Here is a 13,027-nt window from a genome sequence, read left to right as displayed (position 1 = left end):
TGGCCCATCTCGGGCATCTTCTTGGGTTCCCAGCAGCAGTATGGGAGGGAGAAGAGAAAGAAGGGCATGTATAGAGAGGGAAGAAAGAGAGGGGAGAGGAGGAGAAGGGAGAGGAGAGAGGAGTGGAGCTAACCAGACTTTGGTTCCTTTCAAAACATCATGAACTGTGTCCAAAGGGGTCAAGGTCTAAGCCTAGCAGAGAATCCCCATCCCCACCTCCAGGGACTTGAAGATTGTATGCAAAGCCCTTGCAGCAAGTTCTCAGGGGCACATACATTTTTTGCATGTGTGTTTGTTGCAGTATCCAGGATGAAACCCAACAAGCATCTGACCATTAAGTTACATATCCAGCTGTCGCTATTATTCTGAAAAGGTTTTTTTTTTTTTTTTTTTACAGAATTACAGGAGTAATTCTGCCAACTTGTCAATTTGCATGCTTCCCGCTCCCCATACCATTCCACCCACCCACACACTCACACCCTGCTTTGGCTTCCTGACTGTTCAACTCCAGCAGCAGAAGGTGCAAGCAGAACAAAAGACCTCAGGCTCTTGCGAATTGTGGAAACTTTATTGAACACAAGTGAGCAGATGGCAGATTTCAGCTTTCGATTAAGACTCTAAGCGCTGGCAAAGGAAATAAAAGGAGGTTCTGCGGAAACATTAAAGGAGAGGGGAGGAAGTTCAAAGGGACATAATTCAGAGGATGGGATGAAATGCTTTATGTGGTGAGAGAGACAAGGGCCCCAGAGGAGGGAAGCAAAGGGACTTCTTTAGCCTTCGCAAAGAGCCCTTTCAAAGCTGAGCCAAGCTCATCCAGCAAGCTGAGAAGGAAGGCAGTATGACAGCAGACCAAGCACGCTGAGCTCTGCAGAGCCGAGCCATGAGCTAAGCACGAAGTGTGCTGCTGGCTAACCATGGGACTTTGTGTCCTTATCTATCCTAAACCTCAGTTTCCATGCTCTCAAAGTAGGAAACTCACTGAGTATCCATCTCCATGGAGAACTGTGTCAAAGAGTCAGCATGAGAATGTGGCCCATAGCCAGGCACAGACACATGGATAGTGTTTCCTCAGTTCTTTCCTTTTCCCAGCACCAGAAATAGCTTATTGCTTTTCTAAAGCTCGGCCTGAGCCAAGTGCTTTTAGCCACTCCCCGGAGGGATCAGGAACCTACTCCAGATCTGCTTCCTACAAGGGAGGCCCCTTCTCAGGGAAGATCTGCTGTGCCATCAAATGCTCTCAGACTTTTGCCTCTTCAGAATGGAGTTGTGTTGCAAGCCAGCAGTCTGGGGTGAGTGAGGGCAAAACTAAAGGTCATGAGTAATCTTCCAGAAAGCCCAACTTCTGGCTTTTCAGAGGCCTCTTTGTTCTTGAGCTCAAGCCCAACTAACAGGTGACAGTGGGACTTTGAAGGTCTCTTCTCTCTCTCTCTCTCTCTCTCTCTTTCTCTCTCTCTCTCTCTCTCCATCCATCCCTCCCCCTCTTTTTCTCTCTTCCTCCCTCCCCCTTCCTCCCTCTTTTATTTTCTCTCTCCCCCTCCCTCTCTCTCTCTTTGGGGGGGTAACTATTTGTGTGTGACATGTACACATAGGTGTGTGCACATGTGTGCACATGAATGTCAAGTATCTTCTTCAGCTGCTTTTCTACATTATTTTTAAGATTGATTCTCTCAACTGGGTGGTGGTAGTGCATGACTTTAGTCCCAACACTTGGGAGGCAAAGGCAGGCAGATCTCAGTGAATTCTTGGCCAGCCTGGTCCAGGACAGCCAGCACTGTTACACAAAGAAATCCAGCCTTGGAATTAAGAAGGAGGAGGAGAAGGAAAAGGAGAAGAAGATTGATTCTCTCACAAAACCCGAGCTCACCTGTTCAGCCATGCTGCCTCCCTGGTGTATAGCAGGACCTTTCTGGCTTTATCTTCCTGACACGGGATTACAGACTTGAATCATCACACCAGTATTTTGTTTGTTTGTTTTGTTTTGTTTATGTGAATGTTGGGGATCAAAACTCAGGTCCTTCAGTTTGCAGGACAAGCACTTCACTGACTAGGCTGCTCCAGCTCCTTGAGGGAATGTTTGAAAGTAAAAGCAGGGACCTTGTAATTCATTTCTATTCCTTGGTCCCCAGGACAAGCCAAATGTCCCAAATGATTAAATCATCCTTAATATTGAACTCACAAACTCAAAAGCCAGGGGGCACTTGGTTCTCACTTGTTTAAATCTAAAAGGAAAGTAGTATTTCATCTCAAATTGGTTTTGAGACCAACTGGTTCTCTCCAAGGCTATAGTACTATTCTGCCTGCTTTTCTCTTCTACAAGGCACATGTGTGCACTCTTACAGAGCACATATACAAACACATGGTTGTACATGCTATCTCGAATAAATACATATAGAAGGCAAAGTCCCTCAAGAAAAATCTTGCTATAGACCAATGGTTTCTTGTTTCTTCACCAAACACCAAAAAAATTAATAAAGAAACTGATGAAGATTCATATAAATAGGATGTTTTTTTAATTTACCCCGCCCTAGCACCCCACTACCCCTTACAAATAAAACATGCTATTCTTAGGTTATAAAACCACTAGTCACAAGTGAAGCTAAATTCTAAGTAGACACAATTTCAGTTGTATTAAAAATCCATGACTTTAAAATGCAGCAATAAAAATAATTGGAAAAGAAATTTAAACCTTTTGGATCTAGGAAAAATTACACAAAGGAAAAAAATTACATAAGTCATAAAACAACAACAACAACAAAAAAGACTTGATCATATAAAAATGAAAAACTGTAAGGAACAAGCTATAACATAATCAAAATTATAAATATAAAGCAACATAATGACAAACGTAAAAAGAACCCCAAACGCACCAAATTATCAGGAACAATTTCAACCCAGGTAATGTACTTTCCCAAATTAACAGGAAGACACTCCAACTAAAACACTACAAAGAACAAAAACAGGCACACTGCAGGAGAGGAACCAGAATTAATAGTAGTCTCATTAGATCAAAGAAAACTGCTCCATCTCAACTAATAAATAGATAAATTAAAACTGACATGATGCTGTCACTGTGTTTGCCTGCTACCAATTCTTGAGGTGGCTGATAGCTAGAGATTATGTGGGACTGCTGGTTTACCACAAGATATTTGTGGAAATAGAAATAACTACAAACTTTAATGAAAATGATCAAATAATGTTTATTAACATGTAAACTACACACATGCTCTGACCTAGGAATACCCTTCCCAAGGACTGCTAAGGCTAATTTAAAAATTACTAGTGTACAAAGCTTTTGTCTCTATTTAGCAAAGCATTTATTCTTTTTTTTTTTTTTTTTTTTTTTTTGGTGATGAAATAACCTCAAACAATTTAAATATCATCCAGAAGGTGCTTCATTAAAGGAATTAGGCAGAACCGGTACTGGAGAGTGGTGTTGGGCTGGGAAAGCCATCCTTCAATTTTCTCACCTACAAAATCGAAATAATAGCAGCACTTATATCACATACATATTTATGCAAATTTACAGTGCTGTGTCAGAATCAGAGGTACAAAAATAAAGATGATCCTCAAAGTGTACATGTGTGCATATTTATTTGAGTATATTTGTATCATCAAAGAAAAAATGGGAAGAGGTTAGACATGACATTGTGAACACAGTCACTGCTTTTGTAATTTGTGTGATTAAAACAATAAGAACACCAAAGTGGGGAAAATCAACAGGAAACATGAACAGAATATTGAGTCACTAAAGACACACACTAGTGGTTAATAACCATAGCAAGGAAAAGGCACTCAGAAAAGAACAGCCTTCAATATGATGCCCTCTGTATTCAGAAAAACCAAACTGGGGCTGCTGCAGGATGGGCACCTAGAAGAGGGAATGTGACTGTATATGGGGACGTGTGGGCTAGTGGGGCACATGGGGTAAAGGAAGGGTATGAAATGGAGGGGGTGAGGATAGGGCAGCTAGACCTTGTATATGAAATAAATTCCTTTAGAGGGGTCAGAGAAAGCCTTGGTTTATAATCCTGGCCTTTGCACTTATTATCTATGGAGTTCAAATTGACTGTTTTAAGCCAATCTTTTCATTGAAGAAATGAATGTGTAAAACAATGAGATCACATTCACAGTAGGCCTGGGACTAAGAGCTCCTGCTCCTTAAGTTCAGCTTCTTGGCCACCCTATCATGATGGGACCCTTCCTCCCTTCCTCCTTTCTCCCATTCCCCAGACACTGCAGCCCAGGAGCCCTGCCTTCCTTCCTGTGCCTTAGAGGGAAACTCTCATCATAGAATCTTCAGTGTCTTACCTTAGCTCAGCCCACCTGCTTGTGACTTCCTATTTATTGTGATACAAGTTCCTTCTGCAATGAAATGACTTTACTCCTACCCCCCCAAAGTAAAGACATGCTTTCAAGCACACACACACACACACACACACACACACACACACACACACACACGGGGGGGGGGGACTGAGAGAGAAACAACTCCTTACTTGACACAGTTTTCCTAAATAAGAATTCAAGCTTCACATTGGATACTGTACAAAATACAAGTTTCATTCCAACAGAAAGAAAACTCCCCAAACCAAAATGGTAGGGGAATCAGGGTATATGGTTGTAGGTATTCCACATGATCAAAAAGAGTGTATTTAAACTGTATTAAACCTTTAAAGTACCTTTAAAAGACACAGGACAAAATAATCTGTCTCTTTGCAAAAGCCAAGCCACTGAAGACAGGATGAGGCTATCTGGGAGTGTCCTGCTTGCCTGGCAGGTGAATGTCCCCGCAGCTCCAGTAGGTCTGATGGAAGTCCCTTTCAACTTAGCAGATCACCAGATTGCCACACTAAGTGTCCACGATGATAACTCTGTCCTATTGTCCTGGAAGACAAGTTCAGGGTCTTCAGAACTTCTCTATGACTGTTCATAGGTCTGGAACCAGTAGGATTCCCCCAGCGGGCAGAACTCACACACTCTGGGGCCTGGGCTCTCTTCCACCGCTGTTGAGGAGGTCTGTGAGTTCCCCGATGTACTTGATAGTGTACTTGAGTGTCTGGATCTTGGTGAGCGGCTGGCCTCTCTGGCTGTAGACAGGGGGCAGGTAATTCCGGAGCGTGTGCAGGGCATCTGCCAAGGTCCGCATCCTGAGTTTCTCTCTCTCGCTGGCTTTGCGTCTCCGTTGGACAGACATCTTGACTTTGCTGCCCTTCTGGCCTTTGAGACCACCAGAGGCTTGCAGGTAGGCGGGTTGGAAAGCTAACATGCTATAATCCAGCTCTACCAGGCCACCAGCCCCATGGCTGCTGTAGCCATCGCTGCTGCCAATGCTCGCTCCACTGTGCCCACAGGGCAGTGCAACCCCAGAGTAGGACTCCAGAGAAGGAACTGGGGAGAGGCTCTGAGTTGGAGATGCCTGGCTGAGCTCCAAGGGCCTGGCTCGGCTTTTCCAGTCCCAGGAGGCCAGCAGGCCAACAGTGTCAGAAGAATCAAGGCCATCCTCCAGGTTGAGGAAAGTCTCTCCCAGGTTGTCCATACCCCTGAAACAGCAGTGGAAGGACTCCTTGGCAAATGTGAAAGAAAAGTTCTGCTGCCCTGGCCAGAGACTAGCTCTCTTTTATGATGGTAGGGGATGGGGACAAAGTGGCAAAGAGGCCCCTGGTGGAGGGAGTTCAAAGGAAGAACCAAGGACCAAGATGGAAAATGAACTCCTCAGGTGTCACTTTCTCCTCATTGATAATTAGCATCTTCCAGCTAAAATGTCTTTAAACAGACCGGCCTCCAAGAGAAGAAAAAAGGAATTATCTTGTTGTAACTAAACCAATTAAGTCTGCATAACCAGGTTTAGCATTGTCCTGTGGAACTCATTAATGAGGAGCCAAAGAAAACAAACCTGGGGATCTGCAGCAAGGAGGGGCTCCTGTGGGGGGGCCTTTGGGCCAGGAGGATCCGCCCACCTCTGGGATATTTTAAGAGTAGATGGGGTGGTTGTTGTTGGAGGAGAAGCACGGGACTGCGACAAAGCAAGTCTGAGCTTTGATGCTCTTCTGTGTCAAATGCAGGCAATAATGGCTCCTATTTCCTGGGGCTGGCATAGGCTAGCAAGCAGAAGGCTCTGATCAATGCTCACTTCATTCCCCACTTTAGTTAACTGCCCCAGGTTTAAAAACAAAAACAAAACCTACCATAGAGGAACAAACCAGCACATCCAGTAAGCTGGGAGCCTTATGGAACAGGAAATATCCTAGAAGGAGGAGGAGGAAGAGGAGGAGGAGGAGGAGAAGAAGAAGAAGAAAGCCCTTGCTTTAAGTGATCACACCAGAATCCCTGCAGCAAGCAGACATCCATCAGACAATAGGACATTCGTAAAGCCAGGAATTTGCAAGTGTACTCGGCTGGCATTTAGCCTGATGAAGGTCTTTTTAAAAATCCAGCTGCCTGGTCACACCTCATTTTCTGAAATGTATAGAGGAAGTGTGAAATTAACAAGAGAGTCATTTTCCCCCACCACTACTCCAAATGCCACCAAATGTGTTAAGTTGGATAGCCTTGCTAGTTAGCTTCATTTCCTATATGTTCCCACAGACACACACTTAGGAAAAGTAGTTCCAAATTCCCCCATTTGTCTCAGGAACATGCAACTCATTGTTCAAAAGAATATTAACGTCACCATCACCTTTCATTTCACATCGACTTGTCCTTTAACATGGTTATTTCAGCCCTTTGCAATTGTTAGAAAGAAATGTCAAGGACCTAATTAGAACTCTTGTGGTATTTTTTAATTAGCAAGGCTCAGGAAATAAACATCTGAAGTATGTAATCTGGAGAAAAATACACTTAGCTTTACCATTTGCTGAAAGACATGGAGCCAGGGCCCCAGCAACAGTGCTAATGAAATATAATAAATGTATTCTATTCCCTCCTACTTCTCATTCTCCTTCTCTCTCCCTTCTGCCCCAGTTCCAAAGCCCAGAGTAAAGTGGAATTTTTTCAAGAACTTTTTTTCATGTATTACAACTAACCTTAGATTGAAAAATTCCAGCATTATACACATAAAAGGCTGAGGTTCCCAGAGCTTGAGAAACTTGGTTACAACCCCCAACAGGAAGTGGCACACTCAATAGAAAGTGGCAAATTCCCCATAAAACTCCAAACACCCATCATTTTAAAAATAACATTTCCCTTAGGCCAGTCTGTTGTTAGAAGGCATGTGGCATGCGTGTGACTTAGGACACAAGGTGGCTCAGGTGGCTACCACCAGAGTCAGACTATAATACCATTTCTGTTCTAAAACTTTCATATTTCCCTCCTTTCCACGGCTTCATTTGCAAGTCACTAATTTCTTCAGTTTCTTCCTCTCTTTGCAAGTTTTATTTTATTTTGTTGGTTTGTTTTGTTTTTTTGAGACGAGTTTTCCCTGTGTAGCCCTAACTGTCTTGGAACTCTCTCTATACACCAGGCTGGCCTGGAACTCAGAGATTCACTTTCTTCTGCCCCCCCCCCCCCAGAGCTAAGATAAAAGTATGTGTCACCATGCCCAGCCCAAATTTATTTTCTAAATGAGAAACTGTCTGCTAAATCTTTGATTCATGTGGGCATGGAATGTACCTCAGTGGGTAGAATGCTTGCTTACCCTTTCTAAGGTCCTAGGGTCGAACCCTCACCCTGCACAAGCTGAGTGTGGTTGCACATCCTTGGCAATCCCAGGACTTCAGAAGCACAGGCAATGGAATGAGAAATTCAAGGTCCTGCCCAACTACATATTAAACTCAAAGACAGCCCAAGAGTCATGAGACCCTGTCTCAAACAAAACATAGGTCTTAAGTGCATTGTAGATACTTGATTGGAGTTTGTTTAGTGATTGTTGTCAATTGTCACAGTCACACCACCAGTATGACTCTGAGCAGAGGCTCCAACAATGTTGATCCCAAAAGCACATTATTAGAGTGAGGAAATGGCCTGGCGTCCATATTCTTAATGTGCACTTTTCCCCTCTGCTAGGAGGCAGTACTGGCCAAGATTCACACTGATCTGGCCTGTCTCCATGAATCACTCTTTGCTCAAATTGAAGAAAATGAAAAGGTGAGACACAATGTGGTCCCCCTAGAATTCAAGGACCTGGCTTTGGCCACATGATACTGGAATTTTTTTTTTCTTTTTCCTTTTTCCATTATGTATACTAAAGTGGACAATTCATTCAGTCTAGAGGGGGCCCAAAAATCTCTAATGGAAAATGTGCTATATGAAGAAGGTGAGCCATGGTACCCCTAGAGTGACTGTCCTACCTTCTCATGGTGCATGTGTTGTAATTTGGAAACTGGAATTAAGGTCTGGCTTGTCATCTACCTGAAGAGCATCCATCCATTGAACTCCTTCCTGGCTCTAAAATAGGATGAAGCCTGTCTATCACTGGGGTGTGAATAGACTTAATTCACAGAGTACCATAACAGAAGGCCCAGGGGGCACTGAGACTGTAGTTCCATCTGTACTCTGGGGAAGGCCAGCTGCATTCGGTGCCACACCAAAAGGCTGTGCAGGGATGGGAACAGAAGATCCAGAATTGCCTGGCTTCAAGGTCCATCTTTTTTCTTTTCTGGGAACTGATGTGGATCACGCCCTAAGTTTTCATGCCAAGTAGATGGCTTACCTCCTGCGGAGTGGGTCACTGGTATAAGGTTTCTATATTTAATGTCTGTTTACTCCTCCTGCATTTGTAAGAGGGCATGACTATGATCATCACAGGCTATCTCAATATTTCCAAGGTTAATAAAGAAAATTATAGTCTCACTATGGAAATTATCCATTTCCATGCTAGGTTGCACCATACAAATTGTCATGGAAGATGACTCAAATGCAATATCTGTCCTCTGAGAAACAGCACAAAATACAACTTTCATGTATTGTCCATTTATACAGTGTTCCCACCTTAGAATCTGCATTATGCATGTTACATAACCATTGCCAATATCTACAAGGTACAAGGCTTAGTCCAAAACCCACCCTCTCCAAGGTGCTGTTCCTGCCTGTATCAGACCCCAAACCTCTTCAACTCTTGATTAGGCCCCATCTTTTTGCCTGCCATTTTGATAGTGTATTCCCATAGATCTAGGTTTCTGTTTGGCTCATGCTGTATGTTGTCTGCTGTACTGGATGCTAAGGACAAAAAGTAAGTTAAATAGCTTTTGTCTTCAGCAAACAAACAGATCAAATGAATAAGCTTGACCCCTTGAAACATGCTGAGATCTGACAAAATAAGGAACCATACATTCAATGAATGTAATTATGGAGAATTAATCATGTCTATGTGTAATATTATCACTACCAGTCCTGCTCTGTGAAGGAGAAATTGAAGCAGGGTGTTGGTGGCACACGTCTTTAATCGCAGCACTTGGGAGGCACAGGCAGGTGGATCTCTGTGAGTTTGAGGCCAGCCTGGTCTACAGAGCAAGTTCCAGGACAGGATCCAAAACTACAGAGAAATCCTGTCTCAAAAAACAAAGAGGAAAGCGGGGGGGGGGGGAATATAGAGACACAGAATCACTCAATAGTTTCCCCAATGTAGCATATCTGGTCTGATATTCCCAGGGGGGGGTCGGGCTGACTCAAATTGGAGAGTAATCATGCTTTTGCTGCTTCTTGGGGGACAGCTGGACGCATCAGACTGGCAACTCCTGTAGAGCTGTTGAGGTAGGCATCCAAACTTGAAAGGGAACTTGGACAATATAAAAAGACTAGCCTGGATTCACACAGTAAATGTAGAAGAGAGACCTGGGATTAATCAGCACCTGAACAGATATGTAGTAGTCCCCCTCCTTGCCCACAGTTTTATTTCTGAGAATGTAGTCACCCATCAGTTAACTATGATGCAAAAGTATTCGAAGGAAAATCCCAGAAATAAACATATCTTAAATTCCAAATTAGTACCATTTATACTAGTATAAAGAAATAGACCATACAACTGTACTCCACCTAGAACACTCTTCACCTCATCTCATTACATTGTATCATCTCACATTATCACATAAAGAGGAGTAAAATTAGTACAATGTAATATTCCAAAAGAGAGAAAACCCATTCACTATGATTACAGTACAATATGTAGCTTATTACACTATTGTTATGCTTTATTTTTTCAGTTAATATTCTTAATCTCTTACTGTGCCTAATTTATAAACAAAACCCTAACATAGATATATAGATGGGATTAAGAAAAAACATATATAGAGTTGATACATACAGAGTTTGGAGAAATACTTAAGGTCTAGGGCATCCGCTGTGGTATGGAATCAAATCTCTAGACAATTAGGGAGACTGTTAGAGTCAGTTTAGATTGTCCATATTCCTAAATTACATGGTTTAATTAAGTCACACACACACACAATAGTGAACAGGCCTAATTCTTAAGTCTGATGCAAGTGCTGTATGTATGGGAGCCACACTGTTCCTATGGCTATTCTTATGGTAATTTTGGACATGAGAATAGTAAAGTGCAAATAAGAAATTTTTCTAGTACTGAGCTCTTTATGTTTTACTTTATTTAAATGATACAGAAATACAATTCATGTTCCTATTTTAAAAAGTAAAAAACTGAGGCTTAGACTCTAGTGAGACCCGTCCCAAGAGAGGTAAGAAATGGGAGAGTTTTAGGCTCCCCCTAGCTTGTGGTTTATTGCAGAGAGTATATGTCTGTCTGCTTCCACTCCAAGGCATCTGTCTGCTACCTCCACTCTAGGGTATCTGTCTGTCTGCCTCTACTCCAGGGCATCTGTCTATCTACTTCCACTCCACCCATCTGTCTGTCTGCCTCCACTCCAAGTATTTTCCTTGATCATTAGCACAATCCAACAGGAGATAAGGGTGGATACTCAAACATTTCTCAAAACAGAAAATTTTAGGAGAACATCTTATTCTTCATAAAACAAACACACTCAGGTCCTATTGTCTACAACAGAAACTGTGCTTTCCATTTTCTGAGTCCCTGTAGCTCTTACTCTATGGTAAGGACTGAACACAGGGTCTTTCCTACATTCTCTCATGAAATTAGTGAGGTCATTTACCTAGGTAGGCTGGTCCTTGTCTTACAGGAGAGGAAGCAAAGTGCACTTGGTACAAGTTTTGCAAAAGGTCACCAGACTCAGCTTCTTTTTTCCAAGCCATAACCTCACCCAAAGCTCTGCCCTAGACACACCCAGAACCAGTCAGAAGTCCCAGCCCTCACTTCCTCTCCAGAGGCACACACTCTTGGTTTTATGTAGCTTCATTTCTAGCTTGTTTCTTTGACTTTTAGATGGGTCTCTGGCTGCTTGACAACGTTTAGTCCTCTTACTTCAGCCTCCTGATCATGGGTCAGGGTATGTGGCTTCACTAGGCTTCTGTCTGTTCTGAGCTTCACATCTCCACCATCCTTGCAGACACAGCAACCCAGAATGCATTAGCCAGTCTGTGTCTAGACTTCTTGCCAGGCAAGAAATTTAATTATTTACATTTGTTCATTCATTCATTCATTCATTTTTCAGACAGGGTTTCTCTATGTAGCCCTAGCTGTCCTGGAACATACTCTGTACACCAGGCTGGCCCCAAATTCACATAGATCTACCTGCCTCTGCCTTCTGGGTTAAAGGCGCTCCCCATCACCTCAGGCTCCTAGTGTTTACTAGTGAATAGATAAAAATGTTGGACTCTTCCATTCCAGCACATAGTCTTGGCATGAATTTCAACAAAAGATGTAGATAATACGTGTGAAGGAAAGGGAGAAGTGTGTGGGGTGGCAGAAAACAGCCAACATCCTTGAGCTATTAAATAGAATTAAAGTCAGCCATGAGTTGATTGACTTGGTTGCTGTTCTTAGGCCCCCATGTTGTCAAGTCTGTAAGAGACTCAGCAAAACCCAGGGAGAGTCTACAGGAAACGTCTTTTATGCCACTGTCATCATTAGAAGCAAAGAAACAAAGAAAGAAAGACCAACCAGGCATTGTAGTACATGCCTTTAATCTCAGGGTTTCACTCACAAAGGCAGGTTCTCTGTGAGTTCCAGGCCAGCCTGGCCTACAGAGTGAGAGAGCTACACAGAGAAACCCTGTCTCAGAAAACAAACATGCAAACAAAACCAAGAAGAACAAAAAACCAGAAATAAAATTAAATAGACGTATTTAGCTCTTCTGATTGGATGCTTGGACTTGACCTCCTTAAAAATAAACTGCTTGCGTAGCATCAAGTGGTAAGAGAATATGTGAATTTCACAGGCTGTGTGTGTGTCAGTCCTGCTGACAATAAAATGTAGCAGAGAACAATAGGAAGTAAATAGTTAGGACTTACTACATAGGAGACACAAAAGGCAGAAGTGATTTGTTCCATCAACATTTCTTCATGGGTAAGGAAGGGAATTCTAAGGTCCCCATATCTCCCTAAGGACTGTTGTCTATTAAGGGAGGCTAGGGAGAGGAATGTTGATTTTTTGCTACAGTGTAGCCACTATTAACTCACCCAGGTTCCTGTCATTCACCTGCTCCTTCCTTCATGCTCAGGTAAACACCAGTCTCTTTCTTTCTCTCTCCCCATCCCCCTCCCTCTTTCCCTTTCCTTCTCTCCCCTTCCCCCTCTCCTCCTCTCCCCCTCCCCCTCTCCTCCTCTCCCCCTCTCCCTCCCCCTACCTCTCCCCCCCCTCTCTCTCTCACACACACACTCAGGTGCACACACAATGTGAGAGAGTAGAAAGGGAACTTGATTGGAAAGGAGCAAGGTTTCAGAGGGAAGAAGAATGTTGGAGAAAAAACCGGGGTGAACGGACTTGAATTGTTTATAAACATGTATGAAAAGTGCCAAAGAATAAAAGATTACTTTTAAAAGATAATAAAGAAATATGCTAACACTTTCAAAAACATTTAGCCAGAAGAAATGCTATCATTTCCAAAGTGACACTCATCATTCTGTCCCTTCCAGTCAACAAAGCCTTGAGCCTGGGGAGCCATCTTCCTGGAACATAGAAGAGATCCCCCTCCCCCAGTACAGAGACAGCCTCACAAACCAA

At 43.0% G+C, this 13,027-nt stretch overlaps 1 protein-coding gene across 1 annotated transcript; it reads right to left on the bottom strand.

The window, feature by feature from the left end:
- Positions 1-4,918: 4,918 nt before the first annotated feature.
- Msgn1 (mesogenin 1) lies at positions 4,919-5,772 on the bottom strand. The gene has a single exon (XM_051181898.1). The coding sequence runs from the start codon at positions 5,534-5,536 to the stop codon at positions 4,970-4,972; it is 567 nt and encodes a 188-aa protein (XP_051037855.1). The 5' UTR covers positions 5,537-5,772; the 3' UTR covers positions 4,919-4,969.
- Positions 5,773-13,027: the final 7,255 nt, after the last annotated feature.

Source organism: Phodopus roborovskii, unplaced genomic scaffold (genome assembly GCF_943737965.1).
Source record: "Phodopus roborovskii unplaced genomic scaffold, PHOROB, whole genome shotgun sequence".
NCBI classification, from domain to species: domain Eukaryota; kingdom Metazoa; phylum Chordata; class Mammalia; order Rodentia; family Cricetidae; genus Phodopus; species Phodopus roborovskii.
The sequence above is the reverse complement of the archived record's forward strand: the minus strand, read 5'-3'. Positions and strand labels throughout refer to the sequence as shown.

Excerpts from the sequence above, each read along its gene's own strand:
- Msgn1 (XM_051181898.1), bottom strand. The coding sequence starts at position 5,536 with ATGGACAACCTGGGAGAGACTTTCCTCAACCTGGAGGATGGCCTTGAT.